Source organism: Mus caroli, unplaced genomic scaffold (assembly GCF_978045245.1).
Source record: "Mus caroli unplaced genomic scaffold, Mus_caroli_1 scaffold_6, whole genome shotgun sequence".
Taxonomy (NCBI): Eukaryota; Metazoa; Chordata; class Mammalia; order Rodentia; family Muridae; genus Mus; species Mus caroli.
Genome location: NW_028227261.1, coordinates 25,558,217 through 25,580,859, shown reverse-complemented (window position 1 = coordinate 25,580,859; position 22,643 = coordinate 25,558,217). Strand labels below are relative to the sequence as shown.

General features: G+C 45.9%; 1 protein-coding gene, 1 non-coding gene and 1 pseudogene across 4 annotated transcripts in view; all 3 read right to left on the bottom strand.

Annotated features, from left to right (window-relative positions):
• Gmeb1 (glucocorticoid modulatory element binding protein 1) overlaps positions 1 to 15,995 on the bottom strand; it is a 38,066-nt gene extending 22,071 nt beyond the window's left edge. Inside the window, exons 1-4 of one of the 3 annotated variants that reach the window (XM_021161118.3) lie at positions 15,911 to 15,995; positions 8,045 to 8,107; positions 7,287 to 7,444; positions 3,137 to 3,219 (exon numbers count right to left, since the gene is read on the bottom strand). In XM_021161118.3, the coding sequence (XP_021016777.1) occupies positions 3,137 to 3,219; positions 7,287 to 7,414 (211 nt within the window). In that variant the 5' untranslated portion in view covers positions 7,415 to 7,444; positions 8,045 to 8,107; positions 15,911 to 15,995. The remainder of the gene's footprint in view (positions 1 to 3,136; positions 3,220 to 7,286; positions 7,445 to 8,044; positions 8,108 to 15,910) is intronic. The other 2 variants (XM_021161119.3, XM_029476464.2) reach the window with 2 other exon arrangements.
• LOC110293250 (cytochrome c, somatic pseudogene) lies at positions 2,165 to 2,690 on the bottom strand (annotated as a pseudogene).
• A 6,253-nt stretch (positions 15,996 to 22,248) lies between the features above and the next one.
• On the bottom strand, positions 22,249 to 22,382 carry LOC115030976 (U11 spliceosomal RNA). Its single transcript, XR_003836569.1, has one exon. It is a non-coding gene; the product is annotated as a U11 spliceosomal RNA (small nuclear RNA).
• Positions 22,383 to 22,643: the final 261 nt, after the last annotated feature.

Sequence of the window (22,643 nt, the reverse complement as noted above, 5' to 3'; positions counted from 1 at the left end):
TACCTGCTGAACCATCTCACCAGCCCCCAGACCATGGGTTTTTTTGTTTTGTTTTCCTCCCTTCCTTCCTTCCCTCTCTTCTTCTTTGGCAAGGGTCTCATACAGCTCAGGGTGGCCCTAAACTGACTGAGTATACAGCAATGATTATCTCAGATTACGGACCCTGCATGCTACCAACAGCTGTATCCCCAGCACCAACAGGGAACTCTTTTTTAATTGTTATTATTTTTTATTTTATTTTTATTTCATTTTATGTGCACGGATGTTTTGCCTACATGCAAGTCTGTACACCGCTTGCTTGCTTGATGCCTGCAGAGAGCAGAAGCAAGCACTGGATCCCCTGGAACTGGAGTTATGACGATTGTGAGCTGCCATGTGAGTGCTGGGAATCTAAGCCAGGTCCTCACAGCTTACTTAAGATTACCAGAAGGGCAGTGGTGGCACACGCCTTTAATCCCAGCACTTGGGAGGCAGAGGCAGGCAGATTTCTGAGTTCGAGGCCAGCCTGGTCTACAGAGTGAGTTCCAGGACAGCCAGGGCTACACAGATTAACCCTGTCTTGAAAAAACAAAACAAAACAAAAGATTATTAACTATTGGGGCTGGAGAGATGGCTCAGTGGTTAAAAACACTGACTCCCAGAGGTCCTGAGTCCAATTCCCAGCAACCACATGGTGGCTCAACAACCATCTGTGGTGGGATCCAACGTTCTCTTCTGGTGTGTCTGAAGATAGCTATAGTGTACTCACATACACAAAATAAATAAATAAATCTTAAAAAAAAAAAAAAGAGTATTAACTATTTAATTTCTCCAGCCCCAGGAATCCTTGTAGAGTTTGACCTAACAGCTATGTCTTCCTGGAGGGAGCATGGTGCCATGCCTGTGGAACAGATAACAACTCTTGTGTCCTTCTCTTCTTCCACCTTCACGTGGGTTCTAGGATTAAACTCATTTGAAGGTTTACCTGTTTACATGACAAGTACTTTTGATCTGCCGTGCCACTCTCCAGCCCCTCAGATTCTCTTGTTTTGTATGTTGGTGGGGATCAAACCCAGGGCTTTGTACATGCTAGTTAAGTGTTGTACTACTGAACAATATGGCCAACCCTACCATAAACTTTTGGGTTTTTTCGTTTGTTTGTTTTGTTTTTACTTGTTTTAATATTATAATTCTTTTGTTTGTTTTCTGATGCAGGGTCTTGTGTACCTCAAGCTGCTGTGAACTTTTTATGTAGCCAAGGGTGGCTCTGATCTTGCTGCCACTATTTCCAAAGTAACAGGATTTGTACTGTACATGAGACAATACACCCAGAATTTTTAATTCTTCCTATAATCTTTTGAGATGGGAATTACTTTCTATATTTTACATATAAATACATGAGCTTCACAAAGAGGAGTTTCAGAGGGGGGACAGAAGACTAAGGATTGAATGTAGGTCCTGGTACATGCAAGACAAGCATTTTACTATTGAGTTTATGCCCCCGATCTTCTGACTTTGAACTTGCCCTGCAGTATAGATACATCCTAAACTTGTAAGTCTTTTGCCTCAACTGCTCAAATAGCCAGACTTACAGATTCACATCACAGGCCCCGTGCTTGTTTCTTTTTAATTTGTTTGTTTCCCCCCCCCCAATGGTGCTTAAGGATCCCACATAGAGGCTCAAGCTAAGCATTTTACCCCACCTCTCTCTGCAGGATTTTTAAAAAATTAATTAATTAATTTATTTATTTATTATATGTACGTGCACTGTAGCTGTCTTCAGACACTCCAGAAGAGGGTGTCAGATGTTGTTACAGATGGTTGTGAGCCACCATGTGGTTGCTGGGATTTGAACTCAGGACCTTTGGAAGAGCAGTTGGCACTCTTAACCGCTGAGCCATTTCACTAGCCCCCCCATTTAATAGGTTTGAGGTGAAATGCCCATATTTATGGAAAGTAAAACATTACTAACTAAGTCCAATCCTATCTTGAGAAAGGGAGAGCAGTGGTAGCAAGGATACAACTGGAACTGCTGCTTTAAAAAAGACCGTAGTCAGTTTCACTTAAATCAGGACTGCCCAACAAAAACATTGTTAGCCATTCATGATCTGAATTTGGTATATGAATTAAATTATGGTATACATTAAAAGCCATGAGACAGGTTTTGTAATAAATAAGGCAGAGGAATTACTCATTAGTAGCCTTTTTAAGATAAGCTATTAGGTCTGCCTTTCTCCCTTCTTCTTAATTACAGCAAAGATCATTTTTGTTCCAGGGATGTACTTTTTGGGATTCTCCAAATATTCCATCAGGGAGGGTGTCCTCTCCCCAGGTGATGCCTTTGTTCTTGCTGGCATCTGTGTAAGAGAATCCAGCAGCCTGGCCTGGCTTCCACCTAAGCAGACCATGGAGATTTGGTCCAGTCTTACGCTTGCCTCCCTTTTCCACAGTGTGGCACTGGGCACACTTCTGAACAAAAATCTTCTTGCCTTTTTCAACATCACCCATTCTTGAATTCACTCCGGGCTGGTCAACACCACGAACGTTCAGACTTGAAGACAGATGTCCTGCACTCTTGCAGGATTCTTTTTAGACCAAAAAAACCAAACTTTTTGGCTACTATAATATATTGATAGTAAGTGATCAAGTTACAGGTCTGCCATCTTTTTGTATGCTTGTTTTTTGGTTTGGTTTTGTTTCATTGAGACAGGGTTTCTCAATGAAACCCTGGCTGTCCTGGAACTTGCTGTAAACCAGGCTGGCCTCAAACTCCCCAGTGCTAGGATAAAAGGCATGTGCACCCACAACCCAGCTTGGTTGTTTTTTTTTTAGAGTTTTTCTATGTAGTCCAAGATCCTGAAACTCAGAGATGTGCCTGTCTTTGCCTCCTGTGTGCTGGGATTAAAGGTATGCTCCATCATGCCTGCCAAGTGCCATCTTGGTGGCATTATCAGTTGGTACACTGGGTTGGTTGGGACAGAAAATAGGGCACAAAAGACCAGCAAACACAGGCTGGGGGCCCAGCTCAGCAGTGAGCATCCTGCTGGCTTGGACAGGGTTCTGGGTTTTATCTCCAGAGATTTCACAGCAAAAACATGCAGAAACTCACCAACAAGCTGAAGTCAAAGGTACTGGATAGAATGGCAGAAAGACTTACCAATTCCTTCCTCGATTTTGTGTATTGTGTGGGTCTCTACGGCTACAACTGCTGCACTATTCTCCGACCCAGCTTCATAAATCCTGTAGTGAAAGTGTCCATCAATAAAAACTATATAAGTCATGAAAAATTAATATTCATAGTAAGGGGGGAAGACGTGTTTTAATCAGAAAGGAGTAAAATAAGGGTATTTTCGGCATGACTTTGACAAATTTCCCATTGTAAACTTCAAGAGGCCCAGACCACTTAGCAGTTACTGCCAGAAGATGAAACAGCTCCCAGCACCCCAAGTCCATGAACCCGTCTTACATTGACTCCCTTTGCTACTGTATTCCATGGACCCTCTCCTTCATAACTTTATAGATCTGTGTTACTTATGTGTATAAAACCAGATGATTGCTTATATACATCTACGCATGTGTGTATGTGTGTGCACATGCGTGCATGTACCTATGGAGAACAGAGGGGATGTCAGATACCGTGGAGCTAGAGTTACAAGTGGTTGTGAGCTGCCTGCCTGATGTGGGTGTTGGGAGCCAAACTTGGGTCCTCTGAAGAGCAATGTGTTCTCTCTACCTGCTTCTCTCTACCTGCTGAGCCATCTCTTCAGCCCTTCCTCAATAACTGGAGGGCAGGTTCTCACCTTCCTTTCACTGCAGCCCTCTGACACAGCTACTAATGCTGTGGGGACCCCCAACCATAACATTATTTCCTTGCTACTTCGTAACTCTAACTTTGCTCCAGGCATGAATCATAATGCAAATTACTGTATTTTCTGATGGTCTTAGGCAACCTCTGTGAAAGGGTTGTTCAACCTTCAAAGGGGTCGTGACCCGCAGGTTGACAGCTACTACTTTAAATGCTCAAGATACAGTGAATACTGCTTCAAGTATAGGACAGACCTGTTCATAAAATTCACCTGACTAAAACAGAGCCAGCAGACAGCATGAGACAGAAAGTGGTCTGATGACCCAGAAATGGGTGGCTCTTGCTGAAATCTGCACATTATAGAGTTGGGTTTTATTTTTATTTATTTTTTATAGCCTTTTAGTCTTTCAGAAGCAAATTATTGGCATAAACCAAGTATATAGTAACATGAATCTGCCCCAGGTACCCAGCGATCACCAGAGGTGCCACTAAATGGGAGGTTATACAATCTTCTGAGACCGTATCACAATGAACACAACCTCTCTCATGTGCTCTTTGAAGCTAATCAGGGTTGTACCTATTTAGACTTTGATGGAGTCGGTTAGGTAAAGCAGATCTTCCCAAATGTCTCTACATTCAGATGACCTAACATGTCACACATGTCACACATGTCACACGAGTGTCCTTTGTTTCCTCTCATCAGCCTTTCGCACTAACCTGAACACACTGGTATCTGAAAGCACCGCCTGTACACTGGTCTCTGCAGATGCAGGAGGATTTCTGAGTTTGAGGCCAACCTGGTCTACAAAGTGAGTTCCAGGATAGCCAGGGCTACACAGAGAAACCTGTCTTGAAAAACCAAAAAACAAAACAAAAAAACAAAAAACAAACAAACAAAAAGTCAGTCTTCTCCCTGAGTGATAGTAATTTGTTCCTATAATCCCAGCAGAGGCAGACTATGAGTTCAAAGCCAGCCTGGTCTACATACAATGAGAGCTGCAGGACACCCAGGGCTGTTAGACAAAGTCTGCCTCAAAAAAGTCAGTTATGAGCCGGGCGTGGTGGCGCACGCCTTTAATCCCAGCACTCGGGAGGCAGAGGCAGGCGGATTTCTGAGTTCGAGGCCAGCCTGGTCTACAAAGTGAGTTCCAGGACAGCCAGAGCTACACAGAGAAACCCTGTCTCGAAAAACCACCAAAAAAAAAAGTCAGTTATGGAGCTGGAGAGATGGCTTAGTGATTAAGAGCAATGACTGCTCTTCCGAAGGTCCTGAGTTCAAATCCCAGCAACCACATGGTGGCTCACAACCATCTGTAATGGGATCTAATGCCCTCTTCTGGTGTGTCTGAAGACAGCTACAGTGTATCACAAATTATCATACATATGTATAATAAATAAATCTTTAAAAAAAAAAGTCAGTTATGTCAAGCAGTGTTTCAGGACAGGCAAACTCAGGAGCACATCTGGCCAGGACTCACTAAGATATCAGCTTCTTTACTTCAGGTGTACCTGTAACAGTCACGTGTGACCGTGTGAGATCTCAGCTACCGAGAAATTTCAGGTATGGCCTAAGTATATGATGAAGACTCTAAGCTAAGGATTTGGTTACTTTCTATAAAAATCAGTTATTGATTCTGTGCAATGAAAAAGGAGAACCAAGCCAGGCAGTGCTGGTGTTTTAATGCCAGCACTCAGGAGGCTGAGGCCAGCCTGCTGTACAGAGTGAGTTCCAGGACAGCTGAGTTCTGAGGTTAAGCCTACACCAGCCTTTTTTATGTTTGATGTGTTGCCAAAGTGTTTGGATTCTGAATATAATTTTAATGGTAGTTATAAAACTGTACGAACAAATCAAATTTTAAAATGCTAATTAAGGGCTGGTGAGATGGCTCAGCAGTTAAGAGCGCCGACTGCTCTTCCAAAGGTCCTGAGTTCAAATCCCAGCAACCACAGGGTGGCTCACAACCATCCGTAATGAAATCTGATGCCCTCTTCGGAGTGTCTGAAGACAGCTACAGTGTACTTAACATATAATAAATAAATAAATAAATAAATAAATAAATAAATAATTAAATAAATAAATGCTAATTAAACAATAATAGCAAATGGCTTAGCAGTTAAAAAGAATTAGCTGCTCTTGCAGAGAACTGGGTTCAATTCCCAGCACCCACATGATGGTACACAACTGACGCAACTCCAGTTCCAGGAGATCTGACATCCTCACAGACATACTTGCAGGCAAAAAAAACTAATGCACATGAAATAAAAATAAATCATTAAGATAAATATTAGATGCCTTTCCTTCTATCTAACGCCTCCAGGATAACCACTCATCATCTTTTGGTATGACTGTTCTTGAGCTTTGGTTACAGCACTGTTAGTATTTAACCAAACATTCTTGGAGCTGGAGAGATGGCTAAGTGGTTAAGGCAAGTCACTCTGTAGAACAGGCTGGCTTTGAACTCACAGAGATCTGCCTGCTTCTGCCTCCTAAGTGCTGGGACTAAAGGCGTGTGCCACCACCACGAGGCTTTTTTTTTAATTACCCCTTAAAGTTAGGCATGGCAGCACCACATACCTATCATCTCAACACTGAAGAGGCTAAGGGAGAAGGAGAGTGAACTTGGGCCCAATCTGGGCTACATAACAAGACCTTGTCTCAAAAAAAGAAAGAAAAAGAAAGGAAGGAAACAGACAGACAGACAGAGAGATCACTACCATCAACTTGCTCCCTCCAGGGTTTCTCTGTGTAGCCCTGACTCTTCTGGAACTTGCTCTGTAGACCAGGCTGGCATCCAACTTGAGAGATCCACCTGCCGCTCCTTCCAAGTGCTGGGATCAAAAGAGTGTGAGACTACTGCCCAGCCCAAAGAAATGCATCCTAAGTTCTATCTTTTAGGGTTGGTATATAACATAGCTCAGGGACAGATCATCTGTGCAGCATAAAGAGAGGTTCCAGGTTTGACCCTGAACATTGCAAAGGCATTTTAGTCAACTTTCCTTTCTTAACCGACAGTGATCCACTTAGCCCTTTGTCTTCACTAGGTAGGGATTCCATACTTAATCCATGCACTTCTGGCTTTTACAATAGATTGCAAGCTTCATGGTGGTGAGGACCTTGTACTGTTTCTTCTAACACCTTCACAGTGCATCTTCATGGTGATGAGAGTGCACAGATACTTTTGATAGACTGAGCTTGATAATGCACCTATCCATGAGTGTTTGAGAGCTTATAGTAGAAATATTTTTGGATGTGTCTTTCTTAGTTTCTGAGTCAGCACCACATTTGAGAAATATGCGCCTGGGCCCTGTGCTAACCAGCTCACACTGTAAAGGCAGAGTCGGGTACTAGGGACGAACTCTAAGATGACAGAGATGGAAACCCAGGAAGCTCTAACTGAAGCAAATGTTTATGCTGTACTAAACCACTGTACAGCTCCTACTTCCCATCCTTTACACCTGGCAATAACAACTGTCTGGAATATCCAAATCTCTAGCCACTCACCCTTGTTGCACAGGCTGTAACTGCAAGATCACTTGAGTTTTAGTGTCTTCCGGGTTCTCCCCTTCATTTCCTTCAGTGGGTACCACAACCACATCTCCCACTGGGACGCTCACTTCTGCATTGGCCATCTTTCACATGAAGTCAGCTAGCTGGGGCTGCTGCGGGAAACAAGGAGCATGAGTAACTTCACCTTGAAAGAGACAGCTACCGGAGAGGAGCGCGAGAGAAGGAACAGCTCAGAGTGCCCAAAGATGTTCTCTGCAAAGGATGAGGACTGAGAGGAGCTGACGGGCGCACACGGGCTCTTAGTGTGTTTTCATAGACATATGACTCACCAGTGGTTTGCCAGAGCCAATGCTACCTGCTCCTCAGACCTAACTGTGCATCTCCTCTCAAGTTTAGGGAAATTAAATTGGTAGCCTGGGATCATCAGCAGCCCTGGGAGGGATCCCATCAGCACAGAAATGAACAGTACTAGAATGTAAGGGGGTTTTTGTTTAGGGTTTTCTTTGTTTTCTTTCTTTGAGACAGGGTCTCACTATGTAATGTTGTCTGACATGAAAATCAGTATGTAGACCACCTTAGCCTCAAACTCAAAGATGAGTCTGCCTTTGCCTCCTGAATTCTGGGATCAAAGAACTTTGCTCTTTGCTTTGGTTTTGAAAAGGGACTCTCAAGAAGTATTCCAGGCTGGCTCCACTTTGCTGATCCTTCCACCTCTGCCTCCCAAGTGCTAGCATTGCAAGCATGCACCATACCTGGCTTGTTTTTTCTGTGGATCAAGTTACAGCATAGACTACTTCCATCCCAAAGAGTGGCCCCTGGAAAGTAGGAATCATACCTATTTTAAGTGCAAGTAGTCATTTCATATCAAGTATGTGATATTACATATAGTGTTCTATCCTTAATCAACACTCAGTAAATATCTGAATTCAGGTATATAGCTTTTTATAACAGCTGACTTCACTGTCTTAAAAACCTATCTCTTTCTTCTGTGTAGCCCTGGCTGTTCTACAACTCAGACTGTAGACAAGGCTGGCCTCAAACTCAGAGATCCTACAACTCACATTAGAGGCATGAGCCACCACGTGGCCAAGAACTTTCTTTTTTAAAAAATAATTTATTTTTATTTTATGTGCATTGGTGTTTTGCCTGCATGAATGTCTGTGAGGGTGTCAAACCCAACCCTCTGGGAGAGCAGTCAGTGCTCTTAACCACTGAGCCAGCTCTCTAGTCCAAAACAAAGTCTCCAACTCAAAGCAGTCCTTCTGCCTCTGCTTCAATGTGCTGAAATTACAGGGTATATAAGTCGCCAAACTTGGCTTTAAGAACTTTATGTTCCTTTTGTCTTATTTTTCGAGATGGAGTCTCAAATAGTCCAGGCTGACTTGGAACTTTCTCTGTAGCTGAGGATGGCCTTGAACTCTTGATCTTCCTGCTTCCACTGGGAATGCTGGGACTAAGGTTTGCACCTCCACATGAGTCACAGAAACATATCAGTTGCTCAGAGTGAATGGAGATGACACCGTCTGACAGCTCCTTGCAGAGCTACTGAGGACACCACCAAGTCCCATGTACTCCTTCGAGCTGACACACTGACCCACCCAGTCTTTTTGTGTTGTTTAAATAGTTGTATGTCTGTGCACATGCTGAGGCACCCACGTGGAGGTCATAGGACAATTTCCAGAGTCGGTTCTCTCCTTCAGCAACAATGGCAAGCACTTTTACCTACTGTGCTGTCTCCATTGTCCTAATCTTTATGAAAACTCAGAGGGTCTCAGGATATCCTGCAGCTGTTAGACTTCAGAACTCAGGGGGGAAAAATTTTGTTTTGTTTTGTTTTCAGTGCTAGGAACCCAGATCAGAGCCCTGTGCATGGTGGGTAAGTGCTCTGACAATAAGGAGCAGTCCTTTACACTACACTTGAAAAGAGAGCGCGCCAGGTGCTGTCACACTGGGAGGCTGATAGGGAAGATTACGAAGCATTTGAATACAGCCTGAGATACATATCTGTCTTTTAAAAAGGAGGAAGAGGAGGAGGGAGGGAGAGAGGGAAGAAGGGAAACTGCAGTTGGTATAGAGTACAAGAAAATACACTGAATTTCCTACCTCAGTCTAAGTGAGCATGTGAGGGTAGCAGGAGACAGCCATAGTGATCATGGATTCAAGCTGGCATGTGTCACTGGTAGCCAGAGACCCAAGTCACTCCTCAGCTCTGCCAGCCTTGTTTGCACATACGTAACATGTCATTCAAAGTGGACCTCTCTGGCCTCAGAATATTCCAGTTTTATCTACAGCATTCATCTCCAACCCTATCAGCCACTTGCTACACTTTGAACACACACTAATGTGTTTCTAGCGCTCTTTTTTTATTTTTTTAAGATTTGTTATATGTAAGGACACTGTAGCTGTCTTTAAACACACCAGAAGAGGGCACCAGATCCCATTACAGATGGTTGTGAGCCACCATGTGGTTGCTGGGAATTGAACTCAGGACCTCTGGAAGAGCAGTCAGTGCTCTTAACCACTGAGCCATCTCTCCAGCCCTTAATCTTGGTTTTTCTTTTCTTTTTTTTTTTTTTTTTGGTTTTTCGAGACAGGGTTTCTCTGTATAGCCCTGGCTGTCCTGGCACTCACTTTGTAGACCAGGCTGGCCTCGAACTCAGAAATCCGCCTGCCTCTGCCTCCCGAGTGCTAGGATTAAAGGCGTGCGCCACCACGCCCAGCTTAATCTTGGTTTTTCAAGACAAAGTATTGCTATGTAGTTCAGGCTAGCCTCAAATGTCTGCCTCATTGGGCCCAGTGCTTTGGCGCTGTCATTGAAACAGTCTTGTGTCCATCATTCTCCTCAGCTTTGACAATGAGAAATAATGTGAATTCACTTTGTCAGTATGTATCACCTGGTCAAATTCCTTCATATCTGGCTTTTTAATTCCATTCAAGTTTGTTGGTTGGTTGGTTTGTTTTAAAGGATTCTACATCTTTGTATTTATTGGCCTTTACTACATCAAACTGAACCATATTCTCTTAAACCTGCTCCTAGATTTCCTGTTTCCCTAAGTGGTGCTAGCCTCCACCCGTTTTCAAAAGAAGGGAGCTCAGGAATTATTTTTGCCTCCTCTTTCTAAATCCAATCAACCACAAAACCCCATCCAATCTCCTCTGTATGTGTGTGTGTGTGTGTGTTCCTCCCATTCTCCATCTGTGCTACCAACACTGTACCTGGGATGTCACACTGTCACCTGGAGTTTTCCAGCTTTTTTTCTATATCCCAAGCTTTGGTCTTGGATTCCTCCAATTCATTCCCCACATAACCAAAGTGATCCTACCAAAGGCCATGCCTTAATATGCACTCCTGCTGCGGTGAGAAGAAAGTTCAAGCACTTCACTGTGGCCTACAGAGTCTTGCAAATCAGCCTCCTTCTAAAAGGTGGCATATCAGCTCCTGTCACAGTTTTTCAGCTTTCAAACATGTCACATTTCCTGGACTGAGCTTCAACCTTGCTTTCTGCCTCAAGGCCTGTCCTCCCCTTCCTTCAGGCTAGTCTCTGCTAACCTTTGGAGATCTCTGAATCACTACTTCTGTGCAAAGGCCTCCAGTGACTTCCTTCACAGGCTTTGAGCTTGTGCTGGTTTCCCACCATGTTTCTCTACCTCTCTGGGAGAGGGGGTTGGTGGGGGCTGTTGAGGATTGAGGTGAAAGCTCTTCTGCTTAGTTGTTAAGTGCAGGCTGTCTTCCCCACAGCTTGTTTCTGCCGTGCTGACAGGCTGGTCTCTAACTTCTGGGTCTGAGGGATCCTCCTGCCAAGGCCTCCGGAGTCATCCAACTATAGGTTTACTGATTTTGCGGTGGCCTTGAAAAACCACTGTGTCACTGAGGATGACCGTGACCTGGTGTCCTCTCACCTCCCAGATGCTGGCATTATAGATGCGTGCCACTGTGCTCAGCTTTGCAGAATGAGGGTTTGTATACAATAGTAACATCCTAAGTCTGAAGTAGGGGCTGGAGAGATGTATCATCCGGTAAGAAGAGCCTGGTTAATCTTGTAGAGGACCCAGGTTAGATCCCCAACACCCACATGGGCTCACAATCACCTTCACTCCAGTCCCAGAAGGCTTGATACCCTCTTCTGACTTCTTTAGGCACAAATGTGGCACACATACATACATTTAGGTAAAATACTCATGTACATACAAAAAGAAAATAAACCTTTTGCCTTTTTTTTTTTTCTTTTCGAGACAGGGTTTCTCTGTGTAGCCCTGGCTGTCCTGAAACTCACTCTGTAGACCAGGCTGGCCTCAAACTCAGAAATCCACCTGCCTCTGCCTCCCAAGTGCTGGGATTAAAGGCGTGCGCCACCACTGCCGGCTTGCCTTGTTTTTTGGGTTTTTTTAGATAGGGTCTTGTTATATAGCTCTGACTAGTCTGAAACTCACTAAATCAGGTTGGCCTCTAACAAGAAAGTAATTCTTTTTTCTTCAAGATAGGGTTTCTCTATATAGTCTTGGCTGTTGTCCTGGGACCCAATATGTAGACCAGGCTGGCCTTGAACTCACATAGATCCACCTACCCCTGCCTCCCAATACTGTGATTCAAGTTGTGTGCCAGTGGGCCCAAATAAGAAAGTAAATATTAACAAAACAAACAACATTTGAGGTACAAATTTGACTCCCAAGTCAAGATTTATTCCACCAAAAAAAGGAGCAGTTTCAATCCTGGGAGGTTGTAGGGAGACAGGAGGATGGGACAAGGTCTTGTTATATAATAGCTTCCTGGCTTGGGACTCATTATGCAGCCCAAGCTAGCCTCAAAGTTTAAGAATCCTACTGCCTTTGAGTATTGGGACTATATGTGTTGAGCCAAAGACTGTCTTCAGGTACACAGGGTTTCTCTGTGTAGTTCTGGCTATCATGGGACTCACTCTGTAGATCAGGCTGGTTGGCAACTCAGACATCCACATCCGCCTGCCTCTGCCTCCTGAGTGCTGGAAATAAAGGCATGTGCCACCACTGCCCGGCTCCAACTTTATTTTTTAAATAAATAGCTCAGATAAATTACTGGGTCACAGAAGATCTAGAATGGTGCTTCTAATTTCAACCTTCTTCCCAGAAAGGCTGAGTTCCTGTGGCCATCTTGAATAAGGAGGGTGGCTAAGTTGTTAACACTCTCTGCAGAATTTGTACTTTATTCCTTCCATACCTGGAACCCAGAAGGAATGTTCCCGCTTCTAACAGTCGAGCCTAAGAGTCATCTGGAACATGTTTTTAGTGACAGAGAAGAGTCCACTCCAACAAGACAACTCATAATTCTTAGTAAAATGAAGCCTAGGTTCAATATCATCACCTTAAATATCCCACTTCCAGCGTGTACCTCCAAACCAGCAGACTGCATGGCTAGCTGCAGGGTCATCGCTCTAAAATGTGTAAACACAAAGCTGCCCCTTGTGTATAGCAACACAGCCTCCAGAGGAGAGATGAGCCGACGGATCCCATGGGTGCCTCACAGAGGAGGCCTTGCAAGATCCCTGATGAGATCACATGAGATCGCACTGCTGTGAGCGCTGTAACTCTATGAGAACGTACAAAGCCATGACAGAATTTTAATAAAATGTAGTCAAGTATGCAGAAAGAAGCATTGCAGGGCAGTACAGCTCAGGGCCCAGGCTTGGCATGAGCCATGGGGTCAACCTACAGCAAAACAGTTTTTCCCCCAGTTTGCTTTTTAGTCCTTGCTTAGTTTTGGGCTGGTCTCAAACTCTCTATGTAGCTGTGGGTGACCTTGTGCTATCGAGCCTCCAGCTTCTACCAAGCTCGGGAATGCAGGCAAGAACCTCCACATTCAGTTACTTGGGTATTTGAGAGAAAAGTCTCACTAAGTAGTCCAGGCTGGGCTTGAACTTTCAATCCTCCTGGCTCAGTCTACAGAGAGCTGAGATTACAGACAAGTTCTAACTGGCTGCTGCTCTGCAATTATTTTCAGGGGGGGGGGAAAAAAAAGCCTGGTTACCTGAGTTAGACCTCATGCAAAGATAAACGGAGAGAACCAACTCCATAAAACCCTCCAGCCTCTGCCCACCTGCACACCATGGCACAGGTACCCCTCCCAACATTATGCATATAGCATTATAAACTTAAGAATATTTAAAGTGAGCAGGAACAAGGCATAGCAGCACTCTGGGGGTAGAAGCAGAAGTGTTAGGGATTCAAGGTCATCTTCAGTTACATAAGAAGGCTGAGACTATACAAAACCTTAGTTTAAAATAAAAACAAAAACAAAAAAAGGAGATGGGTGCCTGCCTGCAAGATGGCTCAGAAGGTAAAGACAGGCTATTGTTGTGGAGCATGAAAACCTGAGTTTGATCTGAAGGACACAGACAGTGGAAGAAGAGACTCAAATCCTGTGTTGTCCTCTGACCTCCACAAGTATACCAGCACGGCAGGCAAGCAGACACACAGATATATATATATATACACACACACAGTGACAGGAACATATACATTTTTGCTGTTGTTTTGAGACACGGGCTGGAACATGCAATGTAGTTGGCCTCAGACTCAGGTATCTGCCTGCTGCTCCTTTACAAGTGAGTGAGGTCAGGAAGATCTGCGTGTGCCACTGTGCCAGGTAATAAATCTAATTTTAAAATCTTAGCTCAGGAGAGGCAGAAGCAGAAAGATATGCAAGCGTAAAGTCGGTCTGGTCTATACAGCAAGTGCCAGTCAAACCAGAGCTACAGAGAAAGATGCCAAGAAAATAAATAGAAAGAAAGAAAAGCAAGCACATGCTTGGTATGATCATCTCCCATCTACATGCATGAACCTGGGCTTCTGAGGCAAGACTACCATAAGTTCAAGGCCAGCCAGGGCTACATAGTGAGCCCCGGTGTCAAATAACTAACATACAGAGCAGCCTGGCATATTTTGGAGGCAGAGGCAGGTGAAATCTCTTTTCAGTTTGACACCAGCCAAACTAAAAGAAGACTTTATCTCAAAAAGAAACAAACAAAAGCCAGGCAATGATGGCATATGCCTTTAACCCCAGCACTCATAAGGCAGAAGCAGGTAAATCTCTTGAGTTCAAGGCCAGTAAGGACTACAGAGATACCCTGTCTCAAATACCTAAACAAGTGGAGGCCAGTTCCAAAACAGCCAGAGCCACACAGAGAAACCCAGTCTCAAATAAATAGCCAAAACCAACAACAACAACAACAAAAAGTCTCCAATTTGCAACTTTATTACTTAAGCACAAAACTCACTAAGTCCACCGTATGTACTTGGTTGTTCAGCCAAAGTGAACTCAGATAAAATGAACCCAAGGTCATTTCACTCTGCAGGAAGTATCCAGAGGAAGTGAAGTTCTATATAAATCACAGATTGGATGGAGACTCCTATATAGGTGTTTGGAGGAATCAAGAGATACGTTTTTAAAAGTCACCCCTCTAAGAGTGTAAGAAATCAAAACAGGGCCCAAACTAACCCAACAAAGCTCAAATACAGCTAGTCAATGAACTTGATTCAGTATAAATGAAAAACAAGTTATTGCATGGTTGAAAAATTAGAAGCGTTAGGCCCAAGCTCTTATGAAAACGTTCCATAATACTAGCCAAGGAAAGGGGTCTGGGCAGAGGGCAAGAGTGTGCAGATGTGGAGAAAACCCCTACTTCCTGGTTCTCCTAGAGTCAGTAACAGGTCGCATTTTGAGAGCTCAGGGTTTCCTTGTTCCTTGGACAGCCAGGTCAAGACCCTCGGGTAAGATTCTGCCCACATTTCTCTTGCCTCTCAAACTGAGGACACCTGGCCAATCCCCCTGTCATTTCTGAAAGCAAGGGGTACCCTCTTCCCAGCAAGTACCTTCTCACTACCCCCATAACCTTAGGCTTCCCTCGTCTCCCGATGCAGGAAACCTCCCTACTCTCCACCTAGCCACCGGAGGTCCTCCATTCTGAAGCCCTCGGGGAGACCCTTCTCCTTCTTACTGCCCTTCATCTTGGGAAGGACGCTGCCTCCTCTCCGAAGCCCTCCAAAGGACCTGCCTCCTCCTCCCCAGGTCTGGTGGCCCAGGCCTCTCCCCTCGGGCGAAGGCTAGACCCTATTCCCTGCACCCCACCCCCACCCCAGCACGCCGCCCTCTCCCCCCACCCGGCGCGACCCAGGCCTGACCCTGCTCCTCCGCGCAAGGCCCGAGCTCCCAGACCCCGTATTTTTTGGGTGGGGAGGGGTTCCCCTGGCCCCTCCGCGAGGACTTCCGGGCCCCTCGGTCCGGGGGCGCCGAGCCTTCCCCACCCCCCCACCCCCCGCCCAGTACGGGGTTCGCAGGACCCGGAGCCTAGGCCCGGCCGGCCACGCTGGGGGCGGCCCGGCGGCTCGGGCGGACCCAGCGGCAGCGTCCCCCCACCCCCCCCGCGGCGCCGCGACGTCCGCTCGCTCCCCGGCGGCGGCGGCGGCACGCACAGGGCGTGGGGAGGCGCCCGCGGAGGCAGCAGCCCCCCGCCCCCTGCGCGCCCGCCCGCCCTCGCCCTCGCCCTCGTCGTCGCCGGCCGCCGCGCGGCCCCCGCGCCCGCCCCCCCCCCCGCCCCCAGCCCTCGCCGCGCCCGCGCCGCGCGCCCACCCCTCCCCCTCCTCACCGTCTCCGTCGGGCGGGCGGGCGGCGAGCGGCCAGGGCGGGCGGGCGACGGAGCATGCGCACAAAGCCGCCACGGCGGCCGCCGCCACCGCCGCCGCCAAGCCGGGCTCCAGCACTTCCGGCCGCCGCGGCGGGCGAGCCGGCGCCTTAAAGGGGACGCGTCCTTATTGCGGGCCGCGCAGGGGATACACCCCCACCCTTCAGCCGAGCGATTTGGGGGAGCCTGAGAGCTTAGGTCTTCGGTCCTAGAAAGGCAGTGTTGGAGAAGTCGCGGGAGATCCCAGGGGACTGAATAAGGTTTAGATGCAGAAGTCATCTCGCCCTGACTCTTGTGGAGGACTAGGGCTTTTCTTTCTCCAAATCCTCTTTATTGACGCTTACAATTTATCAGGATTTCAGGTTACCAATGTGGAATCAAAAGATGCTGCTGAGCATAGATAGTAACCCCTTCCCGCGTCCAAACCATGGCTCTTTGCGCAGGTTTTCCTGCTTGTGCGGGTTCGGAGTTCAAGTTTGAACTTCCTTGGAACGGGTACAACAACTGTGCAGTGACTTGACAACTCTAAGCCACCTATTTCCCAAAAGGTATATGTCGCTCATGTACAATGAAATGATACTTGAAAAGTACTTGGGCAAGTTTCTGAGGCCGGGGAATAGTAACTGACTAGCTTTAAGGCAATGTGGTCAGGCCTTGGGGCTAGATGCTTTTGGTTTATAAATTCCTCAGAGCCATCTTACTCTTTCATTCTCATCTTTAAAAGTTAAACAGGAACGTTGGCACGTGGTGGTGGTGGTACACGCTTTTAATTCCACAATTCCTGTCTAGCCTGGTCTACATAGTGGGTTCTAGGCCAGCTATGGCTAGTCAGACCTTGTCTCAAAAAAAAAAAAAAAGCAAGCCAAACATAAACGTAGAAATGAGGAGTGTGAGGAGGGAAGTAGGTCGGTAGGTAGAACACGTGCAGAAGACCCACAAGGGTTATTTCCCATCTTTCCTCCTATAGACATTGTGTTGTATCTGTCTTCTTTGCTTCCAAAGGGCAGGTTGTGGGCTCTGTGTGAGTGTGTGTGTGTAGAGATGGCATGTTGGGTACAGGCTCCTGACCACCTGAGTTCCACCACTCGAACCTACATAGTGGAAGGAGAACCAACACACGCTAAATGTGATTTATTTATTTATTTTTATTTTATTTTTATTGAGACAGGGTTTCTCTGTGTAGCCCTGGCTGTTCTGGAACTCACTTTGTAGACCAGGCTGGTGTCGAACTCAGAAATCCGCCTGCCTCTGCCTCTGGAGTGCTGGGATTAAAGACACCACGCCCGGCTTTTCTTTTTTTCTTTTTTTCTTTTTTTTTTTGGGGGGGGGATGTGAGAGTGTTTTAACAGGGTTTTTTTATTCACAAGCAAGCGCGAAAAGAAACATTGGGGGCTGGAGAGATGGGTCAGCAAGTAAGGTGTGTACTGTCCTTGCTAAGGATGTGAGTCAGGTTCCCAGCACTCATGTGGGTTGACTCATTATTGCCTGTAACTCTTATCTCTAGGGGATCCAACTCCTGGCCTCCGGTGATATTCACACAAACAAACACACATACAGTTATAAATAAGAAATAAGATCTTAGGGGCTGGATGAGATGGCTCATTGGTTAAGAGCACTGACTGCTCTTCAGAGGTCCTGAGTTCAATTCCCAGCAACCATATGGTGGCTCACAACCATCTGTAATGGGCATCCAATGCCCTCTTCTGGTGTGTCTGGAGACTGCGACAGCTCTGGAGGGAAAAGCCTGGGTCAGCCACTGGGTTCAGCAGAAGAGCTGCTCCTGCTGGGTGGAGTCCTCTCTGAGGCTGGGGACTAAATGGAGCTGGATGGCAGTGAATGGAGCTTGTAGGGAAAGCACTGAGGAGCCACAACTGTAATTGTGTTTCTTTATTATGTTGCTGGAATGAAGGGAACAATAAACCAAGGTAATAAGATGACTGCTGGCTTTCAGAGGGAAGTGATATGAGAGACCCCACCCCCACTTAATCACTCCTCCTGTTACCAAATGCTCACATAGGGTTGGAAAACACAGAATGTATTTCTATTTATAACTGACATATTCCCAGCCAATATTTTTCTATTAATTTTCCTCCTTTCCCTTCATGATTTATTATACATACACAATTCTGAATTACACTTTTTATTTTTATTTTAGCTCACTAAAAGCTGTTTCTTAGGAATTAAAGAGGTGTTAGTATATTTGGGCTTTGGTTTGAGGGTGCTAGGATCAAATCCAGTGTCTGGTGCACACCAGGAATTTACTTCACAGTCAGGTGATGGTTAAGCCCTGGAGAGGCAGAGGCAGGCAGATCTCTCTGAGTTCAAGACCAGCCAATCCCAGTATAGACAAGGCAACACAGAGAAACCCTGTCTCGGAAAAAAAAACAAAAAAACAAAAAAACAAGAAAGAAAGAAAGAAAAGAAAGAAAGAAAGAAAGAAAGAAAGAAAGAAAGAAAGAAAGAAAGAAAGTAAGTTGCTTGGACCCAGCCACTGGGGAGAGGCATACAGATCACAAGTTTGAGGTCAGCCTGAGACATGAGTTTTCTAGTACATGTGAAGTGCTAGCTTCTTTCTCTAGGAACCCAAACCAAACATATAATACAATGTTATAGAGATGCTCGCTGCCAGGTCTGGATTTGTCTCACCCTTCATCATTCTGGGGGTTAGCCGATTTCAATCGGGGGAGGATTCAGTTTGTTTGAGTGAAAAGGGAAGTTGACCAATGGAGGAGACAACTGTTCTGAAGGGGCGTCTACTGGGGAGATGCTGTGTGCACGTAATGGTGTATGCACATACCAGGGCGGGCTCTTCCCTCCTCAGGCAGTAGCTTTGGAGGGAAGATTGAGACTTGAATGTTTCAAGTGTATCTCTCTGATTTTTGTTTTGACATACGATCTTCTCCAGCCCCTACAAATAGATTTGAAATGCCTCCATACTCCCAACAATGGGTAGGGCGAGGCAAGCAGGGTTATGAGTTTGAGACTAGCCTGGACTACATAGAGAGGGTTTTTTTTGTTTGTTTGTTTGTTTTTTAGTTTTAGTGCATTGGTGTTTTGTCTACATAGTAGTCTAGGTGAGGGTGTTAGAGCTCTTGGGGCTTGGCTTGCAGACAGTTGTGAGCTGCCCTATGGATGCTAGGAATGAAACCCTCTGGAAGAACAACCAGTGCTCCTAACCACTGAGCCATTTCCCTAGCCCTACATAGTGAGTTCTAATCCAGCTTGTGAGGTATTGTCTCAAGGAGCAAAAAACTAAACAAAACAAGAAACCCATCCCTCTTCTCTGTACTTAGGCTTGGCGGTCTGCCTGCTCTCTGCCCTGCTGCTTTAAGGATTCAGTCTTCTAATGCCCCACAGGTCCTTAGAACCAAACTTGAACTCCTTTTTCAGTCTACCTGCCCTCTTTTTTTTTTCTTTTTTCTTTCTTTTTTTCTTTTTTTCTTTTTTTCTTTTTTTTTTGGTTTTTCGAGACAGGGTTTCTCTGTGTATTCCTGGCTGTTCTGGAACTCACTTTGTAGACCAGGCTGGCCTCGAACTCAGAAATCCACAGGGAGTCCATGGCCTTTGGAGGTAGGCAGCTTCCCTACCTGGTAAACTGCTCCAGATCATCAGCTGCCTCTTTCCCAGGCCTGAGAGGCCTTTCCTGTCCTCCCTGTCCTGATGGACACTCTTTTCCACATCTCCTTTTGTTTCTTTGTTTGTTTTTCTGAGACACGGTTTCTCTGTATAGTCCTGGCTGTCCTGGAACTCACTCTGTAGACCAGACTGGCCTTGAACTCAGAAATCCGCCTGCCTCTGCCTCCCGAGTGCTGGGATTCAAGGCCTGTGCCACCACACCTGGCTTCCACATTCTTACCCATTGCAGTGTCTACTCCTGGTTGTCGACTATATCTGGAATGAACTACCATCCAGAATTGGAAGGCTCACCTGTGATCCAGATTTTGAGGCTGGGAGAGACAAGTTTCTGACCTGGATCTTGGCATGGAGATCTTGAGGCAGAGTGGCTGTGAATCCCAGGAGACTAAGGCAAGGAGATCTCTGAGTTCAAGATCATCTGGGACAAAGCAAGTCCTAGATCCAGGTGTGATGACACACACCTTTGATCTGGGCCACACCTTCTGGGAGACCTACATAAGGATGTTGGAAGAAGGGGGATTCACTCTTCTACTTGCCTTGTGGAACTGAGCTGCTATTAGATCCTTGGACTTCCATTCACAGCTGACCATTGTTGGGGAGTTGGACTACAGACTGTAAGTTATCACAACAAATTCCCTTAGAGACAACCCATATCCAACACTAGAGAACTCTGACTGATACACCCATATCCAACAGGGCTTCCTTCTGCCTGGACTTGTTCTCCCTTCACAATACATACTTTCTCTGTGAGGGCTCGGACAGACAGGTTATATTAGTCTCGGAGGACTCCCTGGTACACAGAACTCTCAAAATAATCTGCACTCTCTGTCCCTCCCTCCCCAACCCCCACAGCTTGTCCCTCCCTTCTGTATCATCCACACTTTGAGAAACCAGAATCTAGTAGCAGATGGGATGTGAATCAGAAAAGAAGGCAGAATCAGAAAGAGAGGAAGCTCTGCCAATTCATGGGGGGGAAAAAACCAAGAACCAAAAACCAAAAAACAACAGCAACAGGAAAAAAAAAAAAAAAAAAAAAAAAAAAAAACCCTGAGACTAATGTAGATGTAGACAGGTTAGTCACTGCCTCGGCCACCTCTGCCCCATCTGCCATGTCAGCATCAAAGGAAAAAGCTGGCTTCGGGCTTAGGAGGAAGGATAAGAATCGAATCCTGCTGGCACTGTGCTTATGAGTCTCTGTTTCAACCTCAGCATCCCAGTGTAGAGAAGGGAGATGGAGGTCAGGACCACACTGGGAGGCAGAAGCAGGAGGATCTCTGTGAGCTCCAGGACAGCCAGGGCTACCCAGAGAAATCCTGTCTCAAAAGACAAAAAGCAAAGTGGTGGTGGGGGTGCCAGCTGGAGCTGAGTGTGTTGGCATAAATCCTTAATCCCAGCAGATCTCTACATTCTAGTCCAGTCTGATTTACAGGGCGGGCCTTTGGAGTGTAAGCTCCTTGAGCCTGTGACCTCCCCAACAGAAAGAAAACCCTCCCCATTTTCTTTTCTTCTGTTTTCCTTTGTTCTTTCACCCATTCCTTCCCTGAAACAAGAGTCTCACTATACAACACTAGCTGGCACTCACAGAGATCTACCTCTGCCTCCTGAGTGCTAGGATAAAGATATCTACCATTACAGGGCCAGTGGTGGCGCACGCCTTTAATCGCAGCACTTGGGAGGCAGAGATGGGCAGATTTCTGAGTCCAAGGCCAGCCTGGTCTACAGAGTGAGTTCCAGGACAGCCAGGGCTACACAGGTACTGTAGTGGCTATTCCTGGTTGTCAACTTGACTATATTTGGAATGAACTACAATCCAGAATTGGAAGGCTCACCAGTGACCCTTATCTGGAGGCTTGGAGATAGAAGTTTCTGATCTGGTGAGATGGCTCAATAGGTAAGAACACCCAACTGCTCTTCTGAAGGTCCAGAGTTCAAATCCCAGCAACCACATGGTGGCTAACAACCATCCATAACGAGATCTGGCGCCCTCTTCTGGAGTGTCTGAAGACAGCTACAGTGTACTTACATATAATAAATAAATCTTAAAAAAAAAATCAGTTGCAGGGCTAGAGAGATGGCTCATTGGTTAAGAGCACTGGCTGTTCTTTAAGAGTCCCAGGGTGGCTCATTACCAGTCTTCAACTGTTAATCCCAGGAAATTCAGTGCCCAGGCACACAAGGGAAAAAAATAATTTAAATGAAAATAAATAGCTAAGGGGCTGGAGAGACAGCTACTCTTTTTGTTTGTTTGTTCTGTTTTTCGAGACAGGGCTTCTCTGTAGGCTGGCTGTCCTGGAACTAACTTTGTAGACCAGGCTGACCTCGAACTCTGAAATCCGCCTGGGTCTGCATCTGCCTTCCAAATTCTGGGATTAAAGGCGTGGGCCGCCATGCCCGCATTTGAAATTGACTTCTAATTCCAAAGCTCAGAAAGTTTAGAAGGCCTTCAGAAGTATGAAATCAGACAAGCATTGAAATTAGGCAGGTCAATACAGATTTTAACTACTAGACATGAAAGAAAACATAAAACCTCCAAACACAGATATTTCTAGGAGGTTTGACAAGATCCAGGTGTTAACCTTAACATGTACTCAAAAGCTGCATACCGGCAAAATACTTATAAAAAGAGATAAAGGATGCCCCCATAATACCTGTATTTTAACAGGTGTACAGGCGCCGGGACCAACGATCACCAGCTGCCCAGTTACCAAAAAATTATGCTTCCGAAATCTCTTGATGTCGATTCCGCACGCAGAGCAATCGAGTTGCCCTGCGTGTGCCACTCACGACAGAAGCCCTTTTTACTCGAGCGCTTGCTGAAGCACAGTGGCATTGTCGTTCCAACCATCTTACGGTAAAGGTGAAAATAAAGTCCAACCAACTTTCAACTGTATATTGACGAAGTTAAAAGACAAACTATCGATTCTTCTCGGACTGAGGGAAAGCCTTCACAAAGAGAACTGTTGTGTCGTTTTTTGTATAGCAGTAAAGGAAAGTCCGTGAGTCAATATGCAAATCAGAGCAGTGCTTGCCGGGAATGCTCTGATCGACACGGAGGGAGAGG